Source organism: Ammospiza nelsoni, chromosome 1 (assembly GCF_027579445.1).
Source record: "Ammospiza nelsoni isolate bAmmNel1 chromosome 1, bAmmNel1.pri, whole genome shotgun sequence".
Taxonomy (NCBI): Eukaryota; Metazoa; Chordata; class Aves; order Passeriformes; family Passerellidae; genus Ammospiza; species Ammospiza nelsoni.
The window spans coordinates 47,645,513-47,669,978 of NC_080633.1; the positions used below are offsets into that span (position 1 = coordinate 47,645,513).

General features: G+C 38.5%; 1 protein-coding gene across 4 annotated transcripts; it reads right to left on the minus strand.

The window, feature by feature from the left end:
- Positions 1-4,135: 4,135 nt before the first annotated feature.
- Positions 4,136-24,433, minus strand: HERPUD2 (HERPUD family member 2). Of its 4 annotated transcripts, none has more exons than XM_059473900.1 (8): positions 24,031-24,433; positions 18,652-18,729; positions 15,168-15,281; positions 13,053-13,210; positions 7,375-7,497; positions 6,756-7,079; positions 5,480-5,567; positions 4,136-5,148 (listed from the first exon to the last, which is right to left on the minus strand). In XM_059473900.1, the coding sequence occupies exons 1-8, from the start codon at positions 24,175-24,177 to the stop codon at positions 4,987-4,989; spliced, it is 1,194 nt and encodes a 397-aa protein (XP_059329883.1). In that variant the 5' UTR covers positions 24,178-24,433; the 3' UTR covers positions 4,136-4,986. The 4 variants fall into 4 exon arrangements, with proteins under 4 accessions (XP_059329883.1, XP_059329873.1, XP_059329899.1 ...); XM_059473890.1 differs by having other exon boundaries at positions 5,480-5,594; XM_059473916.1 differs by having other exon boundaries at positions 4,136-5,280; positions 5,480-5,594.
- Positions 24,434-24,466: the final 33 nt, after the last annotated feature.

Below are 24,466 nucleotides of genomic sequence, written 5' to 3' on the forward strand. Positions count from 1 at the left end.
TCTTTCTGTAAGTTTTCCCCTGCTTTAAACACACACTCTACTGTGTGAGCAAAGTCCAGTTGCAGCTGCCATGGTATAAGCTCTCTACTCCAAAAATTATCAGTAATTTTGCAGTTCATTCCTAGGACAGCTAAAAACTATGCAAGAATCATCCACCAATATCACTGACACTCATTAAAAGGAAAAAAATATTTATTGTTATATAGCAACATTTCCTCATGTTGTTTAAACAAAGTCAAAAGGAGCACAAACTAATCCTGATAAAGAGGAGAAAAACTGTCTTGGTAAAGAATCGGAAATGCTGCTCCATGGGAATTCTCCCACTAGACACTGTGCATGCCTTTGCAAATGCAAAAGAAGTTAGGCAGCCCTAGCCTCTTTAGGGACAGTTCCTTCAGGTCCAGCATGTGCTTCCCTCTTCTCCAATCAGAGCTACTGGGTTGATTGTCCTTTAAATAAGTCTAAACTGATAAGCGTTCACATTAGTCACCCAGCTTCCTTCTAAAGCAAGAGCTTGCATAGACAGCTGCAAGTGAATAAATCCAGCCAAGAAGCTGCAGCTGAACAGAAACTCCAGATCCAGCATTCTTGCAGAGCCATCACCATGCAGAATGGCCAAATTTTTTTTTTGGAGGGTGGGAATTACGATGAAACCTTGTATTACCTTATTAGTTGGACAAGCAGCATACATAAAATAAATGAAGGCTGCAAGTAATGAAGGAACTCATTCCCAGTTTGCATCATCCCACCTATACTAACACTAGAATCTGAAGGAAGAGTACCTCGCCCACAGGAACAGCCACACTGGCATTAACCCCCTTAACTTGAATGCCAGCATCATCAACGCTTTCCTTTGGCACCCTGGAGGCTTTGGCAGCTGCCTGGCACCAGAGTAAAAGCAGGCCCCCAACCTTACTAACAAGGGTGCACCCAGCTGGGCTGCACTTGGGTCCACAACCGCCCACCCAAATATAACCAAAAATAGGTTGGAGTTCACAATCACTGGGATAAATTCTGAACTGCTTCCTATCAACAGCAAAGGCTGCTAAATACAAATTACTCTAAAAAATGTTCAGTATGTACAGGAAAGATGCAGCAGAAACATGACTAATCATACCATCTGACGGAAGTGTCAGCTTCATTTTGCATCAGCTATTAAGATTACAAACATCACCAACAATGGTTTGGGGTTTTTTTCCTCCTTTCCTTCTTTTTTTTGCTGCAGCAATAGTAAGAAGGTCATGTCTTAGACTGAAGCAAACTTTTCCTGGAATATCAGGTGGTGACTTCTCTATGAGCGACCTTAATTTGAGGGCAACAGGGAACAACTGGAGAGCCAATTCTGCCTCTCAAGGTCTCTGAACCAAGCAGTAGCAAGAGCTGGCAAGCTCACAATAGAAGAAAAAAAGATCCCTTTGTCCATTATTGTGCACCCAAGAATTCTCCAGTTTGACTTTATGTTACACTTGTGTCCCGGTTTCAGCTGGGATAGAATCCATTTCCTTTTTAGTAGCCAGTACTAAGAAGTGCTGTGTTTTGGATTGAGTGTGAGAACAATGCTGATAACATGCTGATTTTTCTCTTGTTGCCAAGCAGTGTTAACTCTAAATCAAAGTCTCCTCACAGTTTCCCATGCCATGCCAGGAGCAGACACAGAAGAGGCTGTAAGGAAACATGGCCAAGACAGCTGACCTGAACTGGTCAAATGAATATTTCAAGCATAGAACATCATGCCCAGGATATAAACTGGGGGAAGCCATCCTAAATGGTGCCATGTGGAGTTCAGAGAGAGGCTGGGCATTCATCAGCAGGTGGTGAGCAACTGTATTGTGCCTACTGTGCCTCATTTTTCTTGGGTTTTCTCTGTACCCTTTTTACTACAATTATTAGTACTAGCATTGTATTTCAATTTATCTCAATTATTAGACTGCTCTTATCTCACCCCATGAGTTTTACTTTTTTGCCTGATTTTCCTCTCCATTCCACGAGGAAGGGAAGAAAGGGGAAAGGAAACAAGCACTTGCATAGTACAGTTGCCCACTAGGGTTAAACTGTGACAACTTGTTAAGCCAACAGTGGCACTGCTAAACTCAATGTAAGCTGGGCTTTAGAAGTCAATGCACCTGTATGTATGGATAAACAGGAGTTGCAAAGTATTTTTCAAAGTACAGTATTAAGAAACCATGCTAAGGAGTAGCTGTGTGTTGCTCCATCAGCACTGCTGATCTGATCTGTGTCTTCACAGCAGAAGTGTTATAGAGGAAATGTGCTTCACTTGTGTCTGTTTCTGATAGGAGTCTCTTACATTAACACACCATGAAGGTATTGCACATAATGCCACAGATTTGTTTTTAATCACTTTTTCTATATGCAAAGTTGTAAAAAGTGTGTGATTTACAGGTCAACTGGGGCACATCCTATGGTGCTTTAATCCTCACACCTTCTGATACATTTCATGCCACAGATTTAATACAGTTCTGCATCTAGCTTTGCCTAGAACCATGTACTACATAACTGTGTTTTGTTTTGGTTTATGCTATTGAACAGTTTCTACAAGGATATACAAAGAAAAAAAGCAACAATTTTCCTAGGGTTCTAATTTCTCTCCCATCATCAACTGTTATACTTCATATGCTCTTCAATTCTATATGCAAATTGCTCAGAAGAACATGCAAGAATCTTGTCTAATTTTCACCACATTCTTTCCTTTTCTAAAAACTGTACCTTTCTTACTTCAGTCTGCTTTTCAATGCTTGCTTTATTTACTCATGATCACAACCTTATCCTATTTTTGCTTCTGCCAGTAGCTTTCCTCTGCCTCCAACTCTTTGGTAATGCTCCCTATCCCATTGTTATTTCTCACTCACTTTCCTCAGTAACCACATTTTTGCTTTTCCTTGCTTTTATCTTGGTACGTTGTGGAAGCTGGGAGATCTAATGATCGCATGGAAGTGTGGCCTCTGTGATGAATCACTTCAGCTCTGTGTTTCTGGTTAAAGCTCCCAGAATGCCTCCCTCAATGTCCAACCAGCTACCAGAATCTCTCATTTCACTATTTCAACCTTGTGAAACCCATCAAATTTATCCTTGCCTAAATACAAATCGGCAGTGACAATTCTACACCTTTTAACCAAACCACATGTAACAGCATATGAGCAGCTTTTTATATCTGCTAACAGCAGAGAGCTGCCACCAACTGCTTCCTACAGCATGGAAGACAAACCAACCTGAATAACATTGGTAAGAAGCAACAAATTGCTGCTGATAGCTGGATACTGTCAGGTCATAACTGCACATCTCACAGGTATACTAACACACGGACAAAAAGAAAAATAGTAAAAGAAAAACTTGGTAAAAGTGAGAGGGAGAACACACATGTCAAATACATGAAGTTTCTTCAATGTATTCCAGAAGTAAGGCCTATTACATACAAGACACTTGTGGCACTCCTTTAAAAACCTAAGTTTTTGTAGCATGTCTTAAATTATTAGTCAAGTTAGATCCATCTGCCAAACTAAAAAAGGTAACTTTTCATAGACAAGGTCCACCCATTTTATGTATACCTAGTAAAGAACCTAAACTTAGAGCAGCTTTCTGTAGTAAAAATAGGAAGAAAACTTCATAATTAAAAATTACTTATTCATCATTGATACCTATAAAGCAAATAACATAACTGATGCTTTTAAGACTTACGTTTCTATTTCTCCTCTGACAAACTTGCAAAACTTAAAAGGTTTTCTTTTAGTTTAAAACTTGGCTGCATAGCAGTTTAACAAAATCAAGCGAAAAATAAATCCCTATTTATCACTCATTCAGAATATTCAGGAGCTTTGTCCTGTACTTGAGGTCAAACAGGCTTTACTTTGGTGGTAGTGTAACAGAATCTTTGCAGACAATTTTAAGTTAGAGAGCACACCATAACTTCAGAATTACGAACAAAACCAAATGTACCTTCTTGACAATGATTAAGGAAAGCAACCAAAAACCTGACATAGCACTCTGCTACTCTCTCATGTACCATTTTCTTTCTCAGTTTTAATTAGGTTAATGAAGTTAAAGAATACAGACAGTCTGGTGTTGAGAGCATACTCATAACTGTACAGACGCTGCTACAAACACATCACTTTGGTCAATGTCAGTAATGCCACCATGATAACTTTATTACACTCGCAAATTAATCATATCCTCATCCTTAAGGAGGCACAATTTAGCCATTTGCATTCAAATATGCATATAAACATCCAAAAGAGTTACCATAACAGTCTTTATTAAAAAACCTAATGTACATGTTTTGCCCCAGCACAGCTATATTCTCCTTAAAAAGTACTGTATGTATCAAACATTTAAGGTTTATCCCATCACTGCCAATTGTCTTTGAAGAGCTGTCAAATACCTCCAACTTTAATGAATGTCAGTACAGTCTCAAGAAAAAGCTCTCAGCTTTTTAAACGAAGAAGCTTACTATGTTCTGACATGAAGACAACATGCCATTAACAAGTAACCCTTGTGTTAAGTGCATTCTCTCAGGAATTATGTAAGTTCCAAATCCCATGTGAGAATTCATACCCTGCATCAAACACAAGATTAGTTATTCCGGTAAATAGAGAGCATTTGGAAAGGTCTGTCAACGTTCATACTTTTAACAGCTCTTTAAAGAGGTAAGGGTGCAGATTACATACAAGCTCTTTGCATCAGAGTAACACACATTTGAAAATAAAACAAAACATGGAAGACCAATATCTTTACATTTTATTCTTCAGAAAAAGAAGAATCTTAAAGAAAGCATTTAGTAGTCCACTTGTGCTTAAAATAGTCAATGCATGAGAAAGCCAAAAGAAAAAAAAAAATACACATTTTTGTACACCATGATCAAAAAGATAACATTATAAATTTCCAGAAATTGCACTGTATTTAGAACACTCTCTAGAATCTGCTCCACTTCTACATATGGCTACTGAGGCTGCCTGACACAGTTCTTTTTCCACTTTAATTGCCAACCTGTGGAGGCCCTTCAGGGATCAGTGATGTGAAGAAGGTTGTGATAAAGGACCAAGCAGAAGCCATGAATCCAGGCTGCTGCTCTGTATTGCCATCTTCACCTGCATCTTCTCCGCTGTCTTCATCAATCCCATCATCCATAAGTCGCTCCTTTAAAAACAGAAATTGAAGCAATTCAACTGCTTCTTTTCGGAATTCTGACATAAGGTAACCAGCAGTATCTTCCTACATTAAGTGACTTCTCTCAGAACAACCTCCTGAAGTAACTAGCACGAAGAAAGTCTGTGATTCAAGTAGAGACAATCAGTAATTGTCAGACTGGAGAAATACAGAATTTAAGCAGCAGGCACAACCTGAGGACAATGCTGAAAGCCTTCTGGTTAAACCAAATCCATTCCACAAAAGCTGGCTTTCTGTCCAGGCACTACAACATACAATATAATAAATAGGAGTCTCAAAAGACATGTCTGCCCTTACTCACCATCTCTTCAAGATCAGGATTATTTGCATGTTGCCCATCACGGTTCACTTCTGCATTATTGGCTGCCTGTTGTTGGCCTCCCTCTTGCCTAAAGGGAAACCATCCAGCTTGGTGTCTATGTAAGAAAGCGGAACAGTTGAAAACCTCTCTTTTGAAAGCAACAAAAATTTTTTCTTCTACAGCTCACTACTGCAGCAAATTCTGCAAGTATTTTCACATGAATGAGGTTACATCTATTTTTCTGTGATTCACACTACTAAACTGAATGGCTATTCTTCAATGTTTGCATTAAGGTCTTGCTGTTCACAGCCCTCAGTTCCAGAAGACGAATAATGTACCACAATTAGGTGATTAAACATGTAGAATATGGGTCTCCTCCCCATTTTTAAGCACTGAAGTTAAGTAAGTTTTCAAAGCCAGTCTTAATTTCTTAGTTTAAATTTAATTTGCTGTGGAAAAAAGCAATTTAAATTTCATCTAATGCTTGAACCACATCACCACTGCAAATAAAATAAGCCTCTCCTACATTTCCAAGCATCTATATTCCGATTTCAATTACCTTACCTGTATGAAAGAACAGTCCTAGTTGGGACTGAGACTACAGGGTAAGGAAACTCTCAGTGAATGACATCAGTCCAAAATACCAAGCATTACTTATGTTTTCCACTTCTATTTACATCATTAAAAGGAAGTGATGACAACAGTACTGGTATTTCTCAACTAAGCACAGAATGTGCTTAGGTCTTTATGACATATAGTTAAAAAAATTTTACATCTCTGTATTCTACCAGATCTAGTACCCTACTATTACAGTACCATTACCTAAGAAAACTTACTGCACACACCCCTATGTGTTATTTTGGAAAGATATTTGAGCCTTGCTCTACAATTTCATATCCAAGCAGTAAATTTAAGTTTATGCAAGTATATGCTTGACCTATATGAGCTTCCTTCCCCTCACAGATCTGCTTTCTAAATTTTCATTCCAAAATGCTACACTTCAACAATACTGATCAATTAATATCACCAGTATGTAAAAACATTGTGTTTCAGGTATAAGAAGCATCCAGCTCAGTGTAAAAACATTTTGAGAATTACTTTTCTTCACATCAGTTTCTCTACTTGTTTAAATTTGTTTTTTTAACAGACACATCCTATTGTAAAGGAGCAGTGTGTAAATTTTTGCACGTGGATGATTTTTTATTTTAAATGGAATAAACATCAGCACCATACTCCACATCTCAGATCTGCAGCTATACTCAACTGTTGTACTCACAAATAAACCAGCAGCATGGCTCCCATTACCATGACAAACCGACTGAAAGAAGAATAGAAGTATACAATGCTCAGAAGAATTGCTGCTCTAGAGAACGTGTACATCCAGTCCAGCCAGTCCCGGTTGAAGTCCTCTTCATTCACTACTGGGCCACCCTGTGCATTCATCTGAACATTTTGGTTTACAGGCCTGTTGTCCTGGACAGCTACATTTGGCACTGCTGCAGGCTCATTTGCAGGAGCGTGTTCTGAATTTACACCCTGGGCAACTGCAGATCTCGCTGGCTCAGTGCTGGAAGTCACTTGGGCTGAAACAGCAGCTTGGCTAAAAATTTAAACATAAACCTGGTTTGTCAAAAAACATGCACCATAATTACTAAGCCTGTCTTCTTTGCTACAGTTCCAGATGTAATACATGTCAAAACAAACTGCATTCTCCCTTAGAGTTTTATTTACTAAGACATTAATTCTAATTCAAGACTAGATTTCATAATTTGCTAGAGAAAACAGAGTGTAAGACAGAGATAGACAAAATAAACACTGCCATTTTGATCCTGAAAAAAGCATTTAATATATTCTTTTCACTAGTGTAGCTGAGTACTAAGATAATGCAGACTTACTATTGCATGTAGTACTGACGTACATACATCTGTTGCCACCATATCATCTGTAAGGGACTGAATGCAGGATACATGGAAAATCCAGCAGGAGCACCTTGGCCTGGAAACTGGTTGCCTATGTTGCTAGAAAACGATTTAAGGAAAAACATTCAGCTCTGAATTGTGACATTTAAAAAGCGTGCTAGTATTAAAAAACAATTAAAGTAGCATTTCTCCTCTCATTTGTTCCCCTAAAATAACATGCTGAAGTAACACATAGTAAGATCATCTAACCCATTCCAAAAAAGCACTACATTTTCATAAAAGAAATGAATGAGCAAGGTTATTTCCATAGAAAGAAAATTTTGGTTTGCATTTAGTATGTGCACTAGCTGCATCTCTGGGACAAAACAATGCTGGAAAGACTGTGCTAACTGCAGAAATTCTTTCATACAATTCCTTTCAAATTCAGAGGTCATCCTTAAAGGTCTACAAGAGGTCTAAAGGGAAAATGCACTATCTTCTACAGTTTTCTTTTGGAAGCAATATCTGAAATATCACCGTGATCAGAGATCTGAAGAAATAACATAAGCAAAGACAACAAACTAATCTTTCAGATACAGCTTCTGAAGATTGCAACTAAGAACACTGTAAAGGATTTACTTCCCCCCCTTCAATATTTTGAGTATATGTGATTCTGATTCACATGCAAGAGAGATAAAACTCCTGTACATAAGTTTTGGTTGGTTTTGTCTGCTATAAGACTTCTTATCCTCTCTTACCTCCTAGAGCATATAGCATGTTTTGGCAAGATTTCCAACTCTTTCCCAAAAGATTTTGATGTAGTGAACTGTAGTAAACCAGGACATCTTTCAGGACAGCATGAGAGTATAAAGCATGAAGAAAAGTTTATTCAGACTGCAGGTAGCAAAAGCTGAGACTGCTGTAATTGTACTGCAGACTACACCTGTTCCCTAAGTAAGGCACTCCCTGCAAAGATATCACCAAGAGATTTCATTAGTCTACCAGGCACTCAGATATACACGACATGCCCAGAAAGAAAGATGGGAGGAAGACATTAAAATCTTTTTTCCATGTTACACATGAATAAGTATTGCACTGTAATTCTGGACAAGAACCTGCCATGCAACACCATGACCTCTGCTAAAACTGTTGTGTTTGCATTTAGCTATAACCTGTTTTGACAACAGTTTAGAGGAAAACAAACCCAAAAAACCACCAAAAGTACTTTCCTGATACCAAACACAAACTGAAACAGTCAGAGGCATTATTCAAGGTTTATTTCAAATATTGAAAGCGTTAACCAGGAGCCCTGCTGATGCTGTTTATTTATGTATAATTAATGTGTTGAAACAGCAATGCCATGGAGCTACTGTTGAAAAACATTAATCATGATTTACAACTGAAAGCTATAAGAATGTGTTTTTCTCTCCCTGGATCTGGCATACACTTGGAGAGATAAGACTCCTCCAAAATTCACAAAACATTTGACCTCAAAATGTAAAGATGATTTAAATATTCTACATGAGTGCCATTAAGTAGTGTGCTGAGACAAATCACTGAGCAGTGTCTCAATTTCAAGCAGGTAGAATATCAGATGGGGTTTTGAACAGGCAGGATCACTCACTTCCACCTCAGTCAGCAAAAATCCGTACTATTCAACTTGCCTGGGTGAGTTCTGAAGGAATTCGCCACTTCCTTTTCTCACATACAGATTTTAGGGTTCTTCCTTGTAACTGCTATGTTGACCTCAAAAAAAGTTGAGAGGGCTTAGGCTAAGCTTGCTCTCACAGATACATCTTTTAGAAATATCACTGGATTTGAGCCTCGCCTTTCTTTCAAACTCTTTTGAAAGCTGCTTTCTTGATGTCTTAAAGCTTAATAGTAGATTAAGTAGCCAGTCAAACAAGACAAACCACAGAAGTTCAGTTGTCATGCTCTTTTCTTTCACATGATTTCTTTCCCATTCAAATATTGTGGTGGTTTCTAATTCTATTTTCCCCAATAGCTTTTCTAGAAGACGTGACTTTTTGAGAAGAAAGACTTAATTTTTCAAGACTTGGCTCCATTAATTGAGCAAAATTAATGGCTTACAACTGGCTTCTGGCTCAGAATGCTAGCTAGTACAGCAGTATTTTCTTTGCTCATCAAAAATCAAATGGAGGCAGATGCTGTCAATTATACAGCTATTACAGCTGCCATGATATTAAGTCAGCTTATGAAATTCAGAAACAACTCTTTACACTGTAACAATGTATTCCAGTGAGAAGAACCTCCACAAAGAAGAGGATCTTCTCAGCAAAGCAAGGCAGCTTGCTGTTCAAGGAAAAAGTAAAGTAGCACAATACCTTCTCCTCATCTTTTTCCAAAAGGAGGAGAAAGAGTTAGGAAGCAGAGTATATCAAAAGAATGGCAGCAACAGTGTAAGAACAAAGAAGCAAACAGCATCTGTATAGGCATTCCAAGACTGGAGAACAAAGCAGAGCAGACAACAGAAGAACAGTTGGATAAGCCAGAAAACAGTTCAAATGGTACAGGTAGCTTCAGAATATTCTGAAAAGAGACATAGTGCTCCTCAGGAGGGCTCAAAAGCACTCAGGATGGCTCAAAAGCACAAAACTACTTCTTTTGCTCTATGGAAGATACCCAAATAAACTAACCAGCACTGAATTTGAAGGCAAGGTTGTCACAAAGATACTGCTCACCACGAGTGAAAAAACAAGAATTTTTATTCAGACTTAAAAGCCTGGAATATCAACTTCAGGCAGCATTTCAGTATCCTCCACTATGATACCTGCTACTTAGAAGACAATAGAGCAAAGGTGACTGATGCAGCAATGTATTTATGTGCTGAGATATATTGCATGCTGTCAGTATGCCATTTTGTTGATTGCTTTCAAACATTACTGTGTGCACAATACAAAAGCATTTCACTAGATGGGCCACCCACACTTGACAAATGATTTCACTGCCTTGATGTCTTTTGTCTGTTTACTGCTTCCAAGCGCTCTCCAGCCTGAAATGTGAGCCCTGCCAGGGCTAAGCCCTTGTGTTCTGTTTGTGCCTCTGCAGCACAGACCCCGATCCCCAACAAAGCCCACAGGAGCAGACAATGCTGTGCTTGCTCCTCACAGCTGAAGAATCACTTGGCACATACACAAACTACTTCCCCAGTCCCACCTCAAGTTTGGAGTTCTTAAAAACAGCATTTGCAAAAGCTTAAAAGCAACAGAAGGTTTTAATTTTTTTCCCTGTAATACTTCAACAATCTGAACTAAATGCTATTTTCCCAAAGTATGTTCAACTCTCATACTGCAGCTTTAAGCCAGGAGCCGAAAAAACATCAAAACCGTAATTTAATCATCTAACATCCACATTACTTATTTGTACAAGTCAATCAAGTATTGCAAAACACCCAAGGAAAGTGACTCTTACATAAATTTTCAAACACCTGGTGATCTTTCCCTATCAGTAGTGCCTATATTTCATCATGCAAGAAAAGCGAGAATAAAAACTGTTTGGTCATGAAAATAAAAGAAAAATCAACAAAGTAACACCAGTTTCAGCTATGAATCTTCATTTTCCTAGCAAGTCTTGATCTGCACATAAATTACATTAAAGCTAGATCCCACTGCCCCAAATGATGTTTAAGTGACAGCTAAAAGAAGAGAGGCTATTTCTGCTGGAATACAAGCAGCAGTGCCTAAAAGCAAAAGCAGATGCATCTGAAAAGACTACTGAAGGATTAAAAAGGTTCTTAAAGAAGCAAGCAGACTCCAGCAGGCACTGCACACAGATTATTTCAAGTTGAGCAGAGCCAATACCCAACAGTCCACAAAGATCTACTTCAAGTTCTGACAGCATTCCATTAAAATACTTTCAAAAAAAAAAAAAGCCTAGGATTTTTTAGAGTTTGTTTATTTTGGCATTTCTGTTCAGATTAGGAATGCACTCCTGGAAGCCTCCAGTCACTTGCTCTTACTACAGCTCTGTTTGCACCACAGAATGCTCTTGGAACACCATCTGGATTCCTTCTGGATTACACAAAATTGAAATATGTGATTTGGGTGTACTGCCAATGCACCACAAAAACAAGCAGGACCCTATTCCAGGTAACCAAGCTAGAAATAGTCCAAGTAGGACTGAAACCCCTGAAATATGTACAGTCATGTCAGGTTCTCTGCACTTCTTTCAGTCCACAAATCCACTTCTCTCAATCCACATTACATGCTAGACATAGCAAGTCACAGACTTAGTATTTTTAAGGTGTTATTCCTTCTTTCCAAGACAGCAATGTCTCCCAAACTGACACAAATTAATTCAGCCCAAAGACTAAATAATGGTTCTGCTGCCTTTTGGAGTCCACAGCCTATTCAGTTCACCACATTTGACAAAAACTCAGAATAGGTCTATGTGAAAAGCTAATTAGAAAAATGTTAAAACTTCTTACAGATTGGTCATTCACACAACACATAATAAATTGCTTCTGGAATTAATTTACAAAAATAAGTTACACCAACAGCAGTCCTGACAGTCAACCTGGTGCTGCCTAGCTTTGTCAGAAGGGCAAGCATGACCACGTCTGTGAAGATGCATTTGGTCAGAATAACAAATCTCCACCCACTCTTGCCATTAGATAGTACAATTCAGATAATAATAATTAAAAAAATAAATTCAAGATGAAAACTAGCAAGAAGAGTAAAGTCTAAGCTAACTGTAATGAGAGCATGTAAATTAAACTGAAACTCTTTTTAGTAAGCTTTAACAGCTCCTGGCATCTGTTTTCTTTCCAGCAACAGAAGCAATGTTACTGTTAGCACATTCATATTTTAGGGGTTTTTGTTTCAACATTCCCCAAAGCAGGTTTCTAGAATCCATACAGTACTGGAAGAACACCTTGTCAGAAAGGAAGCTTGAAAGTGGCTCCCTGAAGAAATGACAGCTATCATCTCAGAACATACCATCCTCCTGTTTTCCCCTTGGAAGAAGCTGCTACTACTGCTACTAACAACAAAAACATGTTTAAGCAGCAGCTAAGGTCACATGGCTTAAAATTCCTAAAGCTGCTTTTTAAGCACAAAAAAAAAAAAGAACAAAACTTGAATAGTTATGCAGTAACAGACCTGATCTAGACTTGGTTACCTTTCACTGGCATGTATGAAAATCCTTAAACATTCTGTTGTAGATACACAAGCACTACATGTACTCAAAACACCTGCATATCATTTCTACAGTTGAATCAAATATGGAGAAATGAAAAATTACATCTCTTATGTGTAAAAAACTAGAAACCATCACATTCTGCTAAGAATTTAGTGCTGATTGCTAAAATAAGGGACAGAAAAGACAACCAGAAGTAGTAATTCTATCAGTTACATTACTAACTACATCCACAAGACATATTAAAGCTGCACTTCTCCAAGAAAATTGAGGGCAGGAAGCATAAAGAAAAGTAACAAAAATCAGCCTGAAGGAGAGCACCAAGAGCACTTCCTCTTTGACTGACTCCTGGCTAAAACCACTAATTTTCACATGAAAACTTTTCTAACTTGACTTATGCTTCAAAGTGAACTAGCCAAATGGGTTTTCCAGACTGAGAAAAAAAATTTAATTGCAACTGAACATTTAAAGCATTGTAAAGAGTATCAAAGAGTGAGGATTGCTTCAGTCTCACTTACCCTTGCATTAAATAAGGGAACTGGTGGCTTGGCATGGGATTGCTGTGTGCTTGTGGAAGATTACGATGCCTCACTCCATCTGCACTAGTGTTCAAAGACGTAGAAGCAGCTTCTTGGTGTGTGGGTGAGGCACCAGTTGATCCAGAACGGTCTAAATTCTTAAAAATAAATAAAATCAAGGTTGTGGATCTTTGGCACAGTTATAAGATTTACCACGATGTCTTAAAAAACTACTTGCTTTAATGTTTTGTCACAAATTTTAATAAGAGTGTAAACACTGGGTAAGTCTTCTGTGGTTTTATTGGTTCTGGCAAGCCTTAGTAAAAACAGAAATTCAAAACTGCACTCAGGTGCAAGAGGGGAAAAAATAAAACAATTTTTCAGAAAGACTCAACACTTGATAGTTTCCAGAGAAAACCACAAGTCACTGGGAATCATAGTTTCAAAAAGCTGAAGCAAACTAAAACTTAATTGAAATAATATTTAGCAGGAACAGAAAGTCTAGTGACTATTGTTAACAGAAGTAACTGTAACTTCAGGATATGACTGTCTTCTGAGACAGTGGCTTAAAACACCATTCCCCTATCCTTATCTTTAGTTATCCCTTCTACTCTTCACCCTCTTCACTGTGCCAGCTGCCCAATCCAAATTGCTGCACTCATCACTGGAAGGGAGCTATCAATGAGAATAGGGAAACAGCTAGGAACTACTCAGGCTCCAAGGAACACACCTAAACCAGTGTCAGACCTCTGGTACCTGGCTTCTAAACTGTCACCGTAACAAGATTACAATGGGGCCATTGAGATGCATTATTTCAGTTGTAATAAATCCCCAAATCCTGTTGCTAAGAATTACTGTAGTATTTACTTAGTCAAAAATCCTCTTTAACTTTGACAACTCAGGAAGCGAGGAGGTGCAATTACTTAAGACATCTATACCACAAAAAACACAAGAAGAATTTACCACTAGACCAGTGGGGGTGGGGAGGAATAAAAATAAAAAACAAATAGAAGGACAAAAGCCATTCAAGCTTTGGATTTAGGCTGCTTCCTCCAAAGTGTTATGAACTTAGCACTTCGCAAACTGCCTGCTTTAAGCAGTCATTAATACAGTCATTCAAATACAACACTGACAACTGATATACACAACAATAAATACTTGCCAAGCAGGCTGCCTGAGTCCTGCCAGTAAACAGAAATATAAATAAAGCCTTTGAAAAGATGTTGTAGCCACAGTCCCCTCTCTACTGTTGCTTAAACTGCTTGTGTTTCTGACTGTCACATAGCAGCCTGACACAGGCCCTGTCAACAGCAGAATGAAGGCAGACAACTTCAAAGGGCATTTCCCATATGCTGACAATCCACACAACTCAGATGAAATGTACCTACATTGGTATTTTATATATCCCTTTCTGACTAACCTTCAAGGGTTGCTAAGTGATACTGCCAATTCTGGAAAAAAAAGAACTATCAAGTTCTCAACAGAAATCATATCTGCTTTTAAAACAATATAACCAAAGACCACCATCATTTTCGGAGGGTGTAAGGAGGGGAAGGCTCAAAACACCATAAACAAGCATGTTCTGTTAACAATTTAACTAATAAAAGTGTTAAGAACACTTGCTACTTTTGACTGCCTTACAGATGCTATGACTAGCTCCAAGTTGATACATAAATAGCGGCCAATTCCTGTCAAAAAAAAACCTGGCCAAGTTCCACCTGTATCTCACAACAACAGCAATATTTTGATTGGTCTCTCTTAAATTTTCACAAAGCAAATCTCAACTTAAGTTTTTCTAAAATTCTGGATACACTCTGCAATTTCTGCCAAAGATACAGAGATATGGAGAGAAAGGGAAGCGTTCTTTGCAATACAGTGTTAAAAAGAGTAGCTTAGAAAAAGTAGTGCTTTATCATCTAATAAACATAACTATTACTATCTGAAAAAGGTCATCTTTGCTTAAATACAATTACATCCTTAAATTATCAAATTCATATAGCATGCTCTACTGTCAACACACCATTTTACAGACAAATATAAAAAGTTAAAGAGAAATTAATGGCAAGTTTCCTTCGTGTAGAAGGAATTCATGTCCTGTGAATGAAAAAAACTCACTGAACTACTGATGGAGGTTGATGCTCCATGACCTTCTCTACTGGTGCTGGGTTTTGGAGAACTTGGGGGTGTCCGAGATGTACATACCAGGTGAACCATATGATATTCATCTTGCTGAAAATTAAAGAAATCAAAGAGCTTAAGCAACAATATTGGAGAAATTTACAAGTAAAAAAAAAATCTTTAAAAATTCAAAGTTGTAAGCATTAAAGAAATATTATACAAGAGACCACAGAACAACACTTGAGTCGAGCCCAAGAGAAATTCTACTGTTTCGGAACAAATGCCTTCTTAGAAGCTGTCCACAATAACATATGGAACATTGACTTGATCCCAGTTTTCCCTAAAACTGTAGTATAGCAGCACCAATGGAAGAACTCCAGGAAAAGCATGAGGAAGTGTAGCACAAACTTTTGGAAAAATCTCTCACTTTTTACAGGGCTAAGTTTACCTAAAATTAGGAATGCTTACATTTGCACTGAAGTCTATGAAGAGCGTTATTGAATAGAAATATTAGGGTACATGAAAAATGTAGGCACTGGAATTCCACAAGCAGACCAAGACAGGAACAATTGTCATTACATATTAGGCTTGACCCTAGCTTGGCTCAAGCCTGACATGCAACTGAAGGGCCCCTGCACATATTCCATGCTCAGGGAATGTTATTCAAAGTGCTAGGTGGGGCTTGAGTATTCCCAAATATTTGAACATGAGGAAGCAAATGCATGCCACAACTTGAAGCCATATAGCAAGGCCATGCCAATTCTGCCAGAACTTGCTCACCCCAAATCTGAAGGCCATAACTTCAATCTGAAGCTATTTCACTGTACCAAATTAAAACACTCCCTTACATGGCCATAGCAACACAACAGCTATGGCTCCATATTTAAATTGCACACTGCAGCTTCCTCGGTAACTAAATTTTTAGCAAGAGGAGCAACAAAAACATCCCTCTATCCTCTTCTGAAATCAGCATGGTGTAGGCAAGCTGCCATTTTTAATGAGATGACATTCAGAAAATCTGCATTTGGAGGGGTTTTTTTAAACTACATAAAAATGTGTTATAACAGCCATCTACCCATTTTTATGGTTTTGATCTTTTGGAATACAGAAAACTAGATAAATGCTTTTACACACCACTGTGCATTACTGCTAGCATAGCCAATGCACATTCAGTCATTTAAACTCCTTCCCATGAACTGGCCCCTAAATCCAAGCACAGCCTCACTGCTACATTAAGTGTAACTTCTTACCAGTCAGGGAGAGCAAGGATCAGAAAGCACTGAGCACAGGTGATCAGCACTTTGGCCTTGTCAAAAGCCTTGAACCTAACTAATCACCTTTTTCCTAGATAAGAATTTATGCCCCTAGGAAAGGCAAGGAAAGCAAGACATACCACTGGTTAGCCTGCAGCATACAGCTTTATTAAATGCAGCAGTTTATTGTAACATTCTTCTATTCATATGTAATGTAGTGGACACCACTGTGCCAGAAGAGTGTCACAACTTCCAGCCCTGAGGCATTTTGTGTCCTTGAAATGACTGGTTAGTACCAAGGAGCAAGTATCACAAGGCTAGACTCAGCAATTTAGTAAGTCCTCAGATAATATTAGGAATTTATAGATAATCCAGTAGGAAGATTTTGGCAGAGAATGAGACTGAATTTAAGTTTAATCATGTTTTTCCAAAAGCTCTCAAAAGCTTTAGCACAAAAACTCCTCTTCTTCCAACACAAAGTTCTAACTTTGTGTTTAAGACTGGTGTGCTTTCAAATCCACTGAATTTCTTTAACCACACTCAAGGCCTGTAAGTGCCATTATGACATTAAAGCATTATGCCAATGCTCTGAAGTCAAGCACAGCCCCTGTATGGTGAAGGAAGACATTAGTTACAAAGTTTCTCCTCTAGCACATAAACAAAGTTTGAAATATTGTTTTCTAAAGCGAGTGCACAGCAAGCAGGCCAAGTGAATTTAAGGAATTTGGATTTCATCTTGTACTTAGCAAGCAAAACTAAGCTTTGAGATAAGTTTTGTAACCATTTCTTTGAACATTTAAGTTGCACAGGGCATACACTGGTTTGAAACAGTCCAGCTTCAGTTTTCTAGTAAATCTATACATAGTAAACTACAAATACCTTCTTTGGTAAGAAGTTTAATCCCATTTAATAAACACTATTTCAGAATAAAGATTATAAAGTGTTAGTCTGCTGAAGCAATACTCAAGACTCCTCTGCATCTGTTTCTCCATCTTAATACTGAAGTTCAGGTGCCCACTAAAGGACCATCCACGTTTGGAGACTTTGCTCCACAGGAAGTTTTAAAATGTGACCCACACACTCTTGCAGCCTGCAGATTAATTTTTACCTCAGTACTCTAGAGAAAACTATCCTTACCCACAGCCAGGTACTATATTATGGAGTTCATATATTTCACAGAATTAAAAACTGTGCAAGGACCTAAGGCATTTCCCCAATAACAGCTATTTATTCATCCTGAGCTGTTTACAAATAATTTAGACAACTCAAGATAATGCATCATGTTTCCTGTCACCATCAAAATTGAAAGAAAAGTTGTTTATAATCTACCCTAAATATATTGTTCTATGCATTTTTAAGAACTTTCCTAACTTAATGAAGTCCTTATTACTTGGTATCATCAATCCAAGCTATTTGAGCCAGTCTGAAAACTAAGCATGTGTGCATGAGATGTCACACATATTCAGAACTGGGATCTAAATGTTGACCAAAGAATCCAAAATTAGACTAATAGAATTATTTGTTCCAATAGGAAGCAACAGAATATTTTTAAAAGTATGAAATGAAAAGAACAAGAACCAACAAAGTTTCAAACATCATCAGGAATGGTTAACAGCTGCCAAATCAAGACCAAGAAAACAAACAGCCTTCCCAGAAAATTATTCAGGAATTGAGAATTCTTGGTTCTCCATAATTATTATATTACTCTTTATCTGCTTATACAAATGACATTTTTGACATAAGTTCTGGATTTAAACCTCTCTGAGAATCTAAATGATGTCCCAAATCAACACAAATATGCTGTATAACTCCATTTATGTGACAGTGGTGATTGTCCAAAGAAGTCAAGGCCAGGTTGGAGCTCTAAGCAACGTGGTCTAGTGGAAGGTGCCCCTGCCCAAAGCGGGAGGTTTGTAACTAGAAGATCTAGAAGGTCTCTTCCAACACAAATCATTCCATGATTTTATGACAGAGCATATCACTTGCTTGGGACTTAGCATAACCTACTTGCTCTCCCACCAATTGGAAACACCTCCTCTATCCACAATTATCATAATCCTACACACAAGGCATACTTGAAAATACATTTTCCAGAACATAGCAACATTATATGGTTGCATCTCTCAATACAACAATGAAAATTTTAAGTTAGATAACACAAATCTAAATTCCTATTTCCCAAAACCAGGGTTTGATCAAATATTGTATGGTGTTGATATAAAGCTTACTTTTCTGAGAACATCTTTCAGCTGCAGATGATCAGGAAGCAGTCTGCCAGAATACACCAGTCTCTGATCCTTTGTAGACTAGGAGATGGGGACAAAGAAAGGAATTTAGCTTTTTTCCTACTGCACAGGTAGATAGCTGGAGATAAAAGGAATTTTCTCATCTACAAATGTTAAGTCCAATCACCAACAGAGAGACTTAAAAACATTTCAGAGGCTTCATAAGTCCAATTCACAAATTACTCCTGAAAAAGAATTATGCTATTAGGCACTTGGCAAGAGTGCCATAACAACTAACACTTAAGGATAAATGCTTGTCAAGAAAACTTTCAAATACATTCAAAAATTCCTGTCTTTTAGTGATTTGTTCTTTACCCTGCTCCTGGTCCCAGTCACCTTCTGAAAATATAGATAGAGAAGTGGCTGGGGCAAAGAAAGTTAGCAGAACAATGGAATGCCAATTAAGATACACAGAAGAACACAAATTTCAGTCGTTTTCAACAAGGACTTTCTGTTATTAGTCCTTGCCCCCACCCTAAAACCCCCTGCAGACAAAAAAACCATAAAAACCCACAAAACCAAAACCAACATCATTACAAAAAACAAGAAGGAAAGCATTAAAAAGCAAGAATCAGCAAAAGGTTTTTTGCAAGGTAGCCTTCCAACCTGGGTAAGCTTTTTTGCCTATTCTTACAGTTTCACAGTTTAAAACAATCTAGTGTTGTAAACAAAGATTGTATTTCTTTTTTTAAACAAATTATATACTGTTCATATTTTAATAACTTTGGACTATTCCACACAACAGAAATAACAACAGAATTATTTTAAAGGAAACTATTTTAGGTCCCTATCTACAGTAAGATGTCCAGTATGCTAAAACAATGAGCATCCTCAGTCAAACAAAATAAAGAAAAACAAATGCTAAACAAAGAAATCTGGCCTAACAGCAGTGGAACAAACATGCATTATCAGCATGAACTATTTGAAGAATTTCCCCATCATGCAAACACCAAGCCTTACACCTCTCCTCTGCCTATCCCAACCCTCTGCTGCTCACCCTGCTGGCTTGTTCATGCTAATACTAAGACAAACAGCTGAGCCCCAGATCACTGTGATTAGGAAAAGCTTTCACAGAAGTTTTGACTTTTTTTTCTTGCAACAGCCTTCTACAGATCCCAAACAATTTAGCAGAATACAGAAATGTTACAAAACGGTTTGGGTTTTTTTAACCTGGAAAAAAATATGGTCATATCATCAGAACAAAACAGAGATTCAAAGCAAATAATGCTAATAAGCACTCAGTAAATCTGAAGCTTTAACTTTTTCCCCAAAGCCATACTAGCCATTCATGATTGAATACAAGTTTTTTTTTTTTAAAATAACCTGCCACATTCTGTGTAGAACTGTTTATCACTTCTATTTAAGAGTCATTTTCTCTACTGTTCTGCACTTTTCTGTGTTTTTATTAGTGGCCTTGGACAGTATTTTTATGTCTCCCAGCATGGGGAATTAATTATTTGCACCTCAAATTGATCAAGTACTGCAATACATTCAACAACAACGCTGTACTATTTCTATTTACACTTAAAACACCAAAAAATGCCTGACTCATGTCAGTAACTTCTTTTGAGGTATAACATTTTGTTGATCCCTTTAAGCATGAACAGGCTGCCAGCAGAATGCAAGCCTGCATTCTGTGTTTGGGAAAGGACTGAAAACTCAGAACTTAAGCATCAAGATTAAAGAAAACTTTAATTTCCCGTAAATTGGAGACTTGTTGCTTTAGACTGACCAGTGCAATCAGAAGAAAAATTTTAAGAATCCTTGTTTCTGGGTCCTGACACAGATTATCTGGAGATTAATAAGAACAGATAAGCATTTAAAACAAGGAAAGCCCAACAGCAAAACCCTTCAAACTCCAAATCTTTAAATCATCATCCAGCATAGCACTAGTGGGCTGTTTTGCCTGTCTCACTCTAATGGGGCTTTCTACATGGTCCCTTTCAATTTTTCTCTTCAGTACCTCGTGAACCAGCCCCTCTTCCACCCCCTCTCATTAAAGCATCTTCTCAAAGAAGATACAAGTCACTTTTAAATATGAGTATTATACAGAGGTGAAACTGGCAAGATTAAAACAGCCCCTCAAAGCTGACTACACAGCCTTCAGTAATGCATTTTAACTCCCTACAAAACCACAAAAGAAAAGGTTAGGCATATGTTGAGTACTTTAATGTGGAAGATGAGGCCTTAAATCCCATGCTCTTCCCTTCATAAATTAAACAACTGCCCGAGAACTGAAGGATTATCACCTGCAATTCTCAGGTTGAAAGCTGGCAATTCTGAAATGGATTTTTTTTTTAATACTGATGGAAGAAGAGGTAATAAATGTGGAAATACAGTAGTTCACATATATGCCAAAGTAAATGGAAAAGGCATTCAACTCATCCTCTGCCAGAGGAAATTTCACTGCCACACCTCCTGCTTCAAGAACAGGACACTCACCACTAGCTGAAACACTGAACTGTGATGGAAAAACACCTCAAACCTCATAATTAGAGTAGCCCCATTTCCAGAAGAAAGAACATGGCATGAGGAAAATTATTCTAGAACCTAGAGTGAGATGGGAGACAGTCTGCAAATCAAAATCCAAAATGTATGTATTCAAAACTAAGAACTCTAGAGATACTGGTTTGGAATTTTTTCCTCCATTTTTCATGCAAGACTTCTTTTGCAATGCTTAGTCCAAACTAGCTATGCCCAGCACATTACCAAACACCAAACCTAAGGCAGTGTAGCAATGCTCAGTAGAAACACAGGTGATCTCTGAGCTATACAGCTGCAGCTACCAGACAGGTATTATTTTAGTTCACTAAGCCTCTCTCCCATTCTTCCATAGCTAATAAAAATCCAGACAACCCCATCTAGTTGGAACTGTAGGCAAATGCTAGATGACAGGTACTGTGGGAAATAAGAAATAGCAGTTTTCAATTACTGTTTATGGGTGTAATCAATGCAGCAGTTAATGCACTGCAGGTAGGATCTGCCAGACTGAGACATCCAGGCTGATTTTACAAGAGCCTTGTGTTATTTTACATAAGTATTTCATTTAGGGACACTGTAACTGCAGTACTCGAGCTGTGAAAACTGGTGCAGACAGGGAGCAAAAGTACTGAAAAACGTGAATCTCAGTTAAGATTCACAAACATAACTTAACACCCTTCTGAACCTATTTAGCTTATGCAAGTGCTTACTTTGCAAAGTGTATCAACTTTAATAACAACTAAACCAATCTAAATCTGCTGTATTTGAAATGTGTATGTATTTAGGCAAGTAATTTACACAAATTAATCTGGATAACGCTGCCTCAAGACCTAACTTCTCATTTGCCTATTCTAATCACCTCACTTTCTAAATACTCTTAATAAATTGTAAATTTAATTAGGACACTTACAGTTATCTTAATTTACAGATGCACATACAAGAATGAGGTTCAATTCACACAGAAGACTTGAAATACTATTTCAAGCAGGACAGCAACTGACTTCTATTTTACACCCTTCAAGAACACTCCAAGGCCTGTAGAGTCTCTGTGTTCTGGTGTATTCCCACCACCTTAAAATAGCCCGGTAATAGAAATTACTTCCAGGACCTATCATAGTGAGGGAACAGAGAAATTAAGCTTTTAACACTCATCTGGTTTAAAAGGAAGGGAAAGAAAAAGGGGGGAGGGGAGCTCCTAAAAGCAAAAGGACTTACATTTGTAAAAAGCAGTAGCACTCAAAAATGTACTTTTTGATTTTACTATACATAGGAGCCATTCTATTAAATACCTTTCTCCTCTCCTATGTTATTACTTTAATTTGAAAGGTCCTGTGAAATAAAAATACTGTGTTCAGTTATTAGTTTAACTGCAAATGCAGTAAATCCAAATTAAACTGGAATTACTGAGACAGTTCTCATTAAAGAAACTCCCCATTCTTTAACCCAGAACAAACTTGGGTGTGCTGAACTAATCATGAAATACTGAGAGGCATGTTGAGGAATCTATTTTCAACAGGAGAAAGATGTTTCAGGAAACTGAAATTTAACACTATACTGCTGTTTAAAGCCTACAGTGCAACATGCAAACCTCTTGTTCACTATGGTTCTTTCCTTTCAGGAGCTGAATTTAGCAGGATCATTCATAGGATGAGTAAGAAAACTAGTGTTTCACAAACACGTCACTGGAGGAAATTCTAGTGAGGAGGACAAAGTAGCAATCAGCTGAGAGGTATTTTTGTTTTCCACAGCAGATAGGCTCTTTCAGCAGAGAATTACCCACAGCAATAACTATATTCACAAACTCTCACAACTGTTTAACAGATGTCAATGTACCAGTGACACAGACCAAGTTGTTGGCTGCTTTTCTTCTTCTTTCTCCAAACGGCAGAAACCCTTTTTGAGACAAAGCAACCATTTTACTTTTCCATGTCAAAAAAATCAACAATGACAGTAATTCTTCTACTGAACTAGGTGAAAAATAATTTAAAATATAAATGCCACCTTCTTATGGTGTTTTCTAAAGCCTGGTTGTAGGCCCCATATGCTGCTGCAGTTCTCATACCCTTCTCTAGAACAAATTTTTAAATATAGCGTTCTGCACGACTGCTATTCTACACATATACAATACTATCATCTACTGCCTGTGCTTTTTTCATAGCCCCTCCTAACTGCCACATTTACAATTTAGGAGGAATAAAACATATTGCCCTCAGAAACAAAAAAAAGCTATAGGTATTAAGTTTCAAAATACAGTCACAGCTGTCACACAAGTTTGTATAACACTTGACAGCAGCATTTTCCACACAATCTCAAGAAAAGTGGCTTGTCAAAGAGGAAATAATTTTAGAGGTAGGTCAGCTACATAATTTCAAATAATTTTATGAATAAACATCTATCTGCTCCACAACTCAATGAATTCCCTAGATCCTGTTAACCCTAAGTATATCACTTGTACTTTAGAACAGACAGAACTCTTAGTCAGTGCTCTTAGATTTACAAAAATCAGCCTCAAATTCAGTTAACTGAGATACCTAAATCTCAGTTCCCAAATAAAAGATAAGTGAAGCATTAGTAAGCATCTTTAGCGATATCGCCTTTCAGGATGCTACACTGCGATCTTGTCACACGATGTAAAAGAGCAGCTTCATATTTGTTACATTGCCAACTTCCCTGAAAGCAGAGGGCCGGCCATCGCCTTCCCGCAGGTCTCTCTCCGGCAGCAGGGCTCTTGTTTGTTTATTTAACAAGGCTTAAAAGGCAAGTCTCAACCGCCTGTCCCCAAGTCGCCGCAGTGCCAGCCTTATCGACAAGGCGAGGGAAAAGGGCTGGCCAACAACTCACCGGCTTACTGGGGTACACCTTGGAGAGGTGGGACTTCAGCTTGCCCACAGTCCACTCCAGAAAGCAGCTGATGGTCTGGTCGGTGTATTTCTGGTTGGGGGCCTTGATGATGAGGGTCACCGGGTGCTCCACCACGCTCTGGTCCATGCTGCCCGCGGGGCCGGCCGGCCCTGCCCCGCTCTCCTCCTCCTGCTCCCCGGGGACACGACCCGCGAACCTTTCGGGGGGCTCCGGGGGGGCTCAGCGGCCGAGGCCGAACTTCCCGGGGGAGCTGAGGGAGCCCATCCCAGCTCAGGCACTCCGGGAACCGCAGCCACAGGAGATCAGAACCTCGTCCACCACGCCCAAGGAAGAACCAACGCGGCACTCGGAACGCGCCCGTCCAGGCCGAACCCTCCACCCACGGCACCGCCTCGGCCTCCGGCCGCTGCCGCCG

Bases quoted from the DNA above. Each gene is read 5' to 3' on its own strand.
- HERPUD2 (XM_059473890.1), bottom strand. From the start codon at position 24,177: ATGGACCAGAGCGTGGTGGAGCACCCGGTGACCCTCATCATCAAGGCC. The intron at 18,730-24,030 runs GTGAGTTGTTGG...CCCATCTCCTAG, and splicing joins AGGTGTACCCCAGTAAGCCG to TCTACAAAGGATCAGAGACT. The intron at 5,595-6,755 runs GTGAGTACAACA...TTTCTTACATAG, and splicing joins GCCATGCTGCTGGTTTATTT to ACACCAAGCTGGATGGTTTC.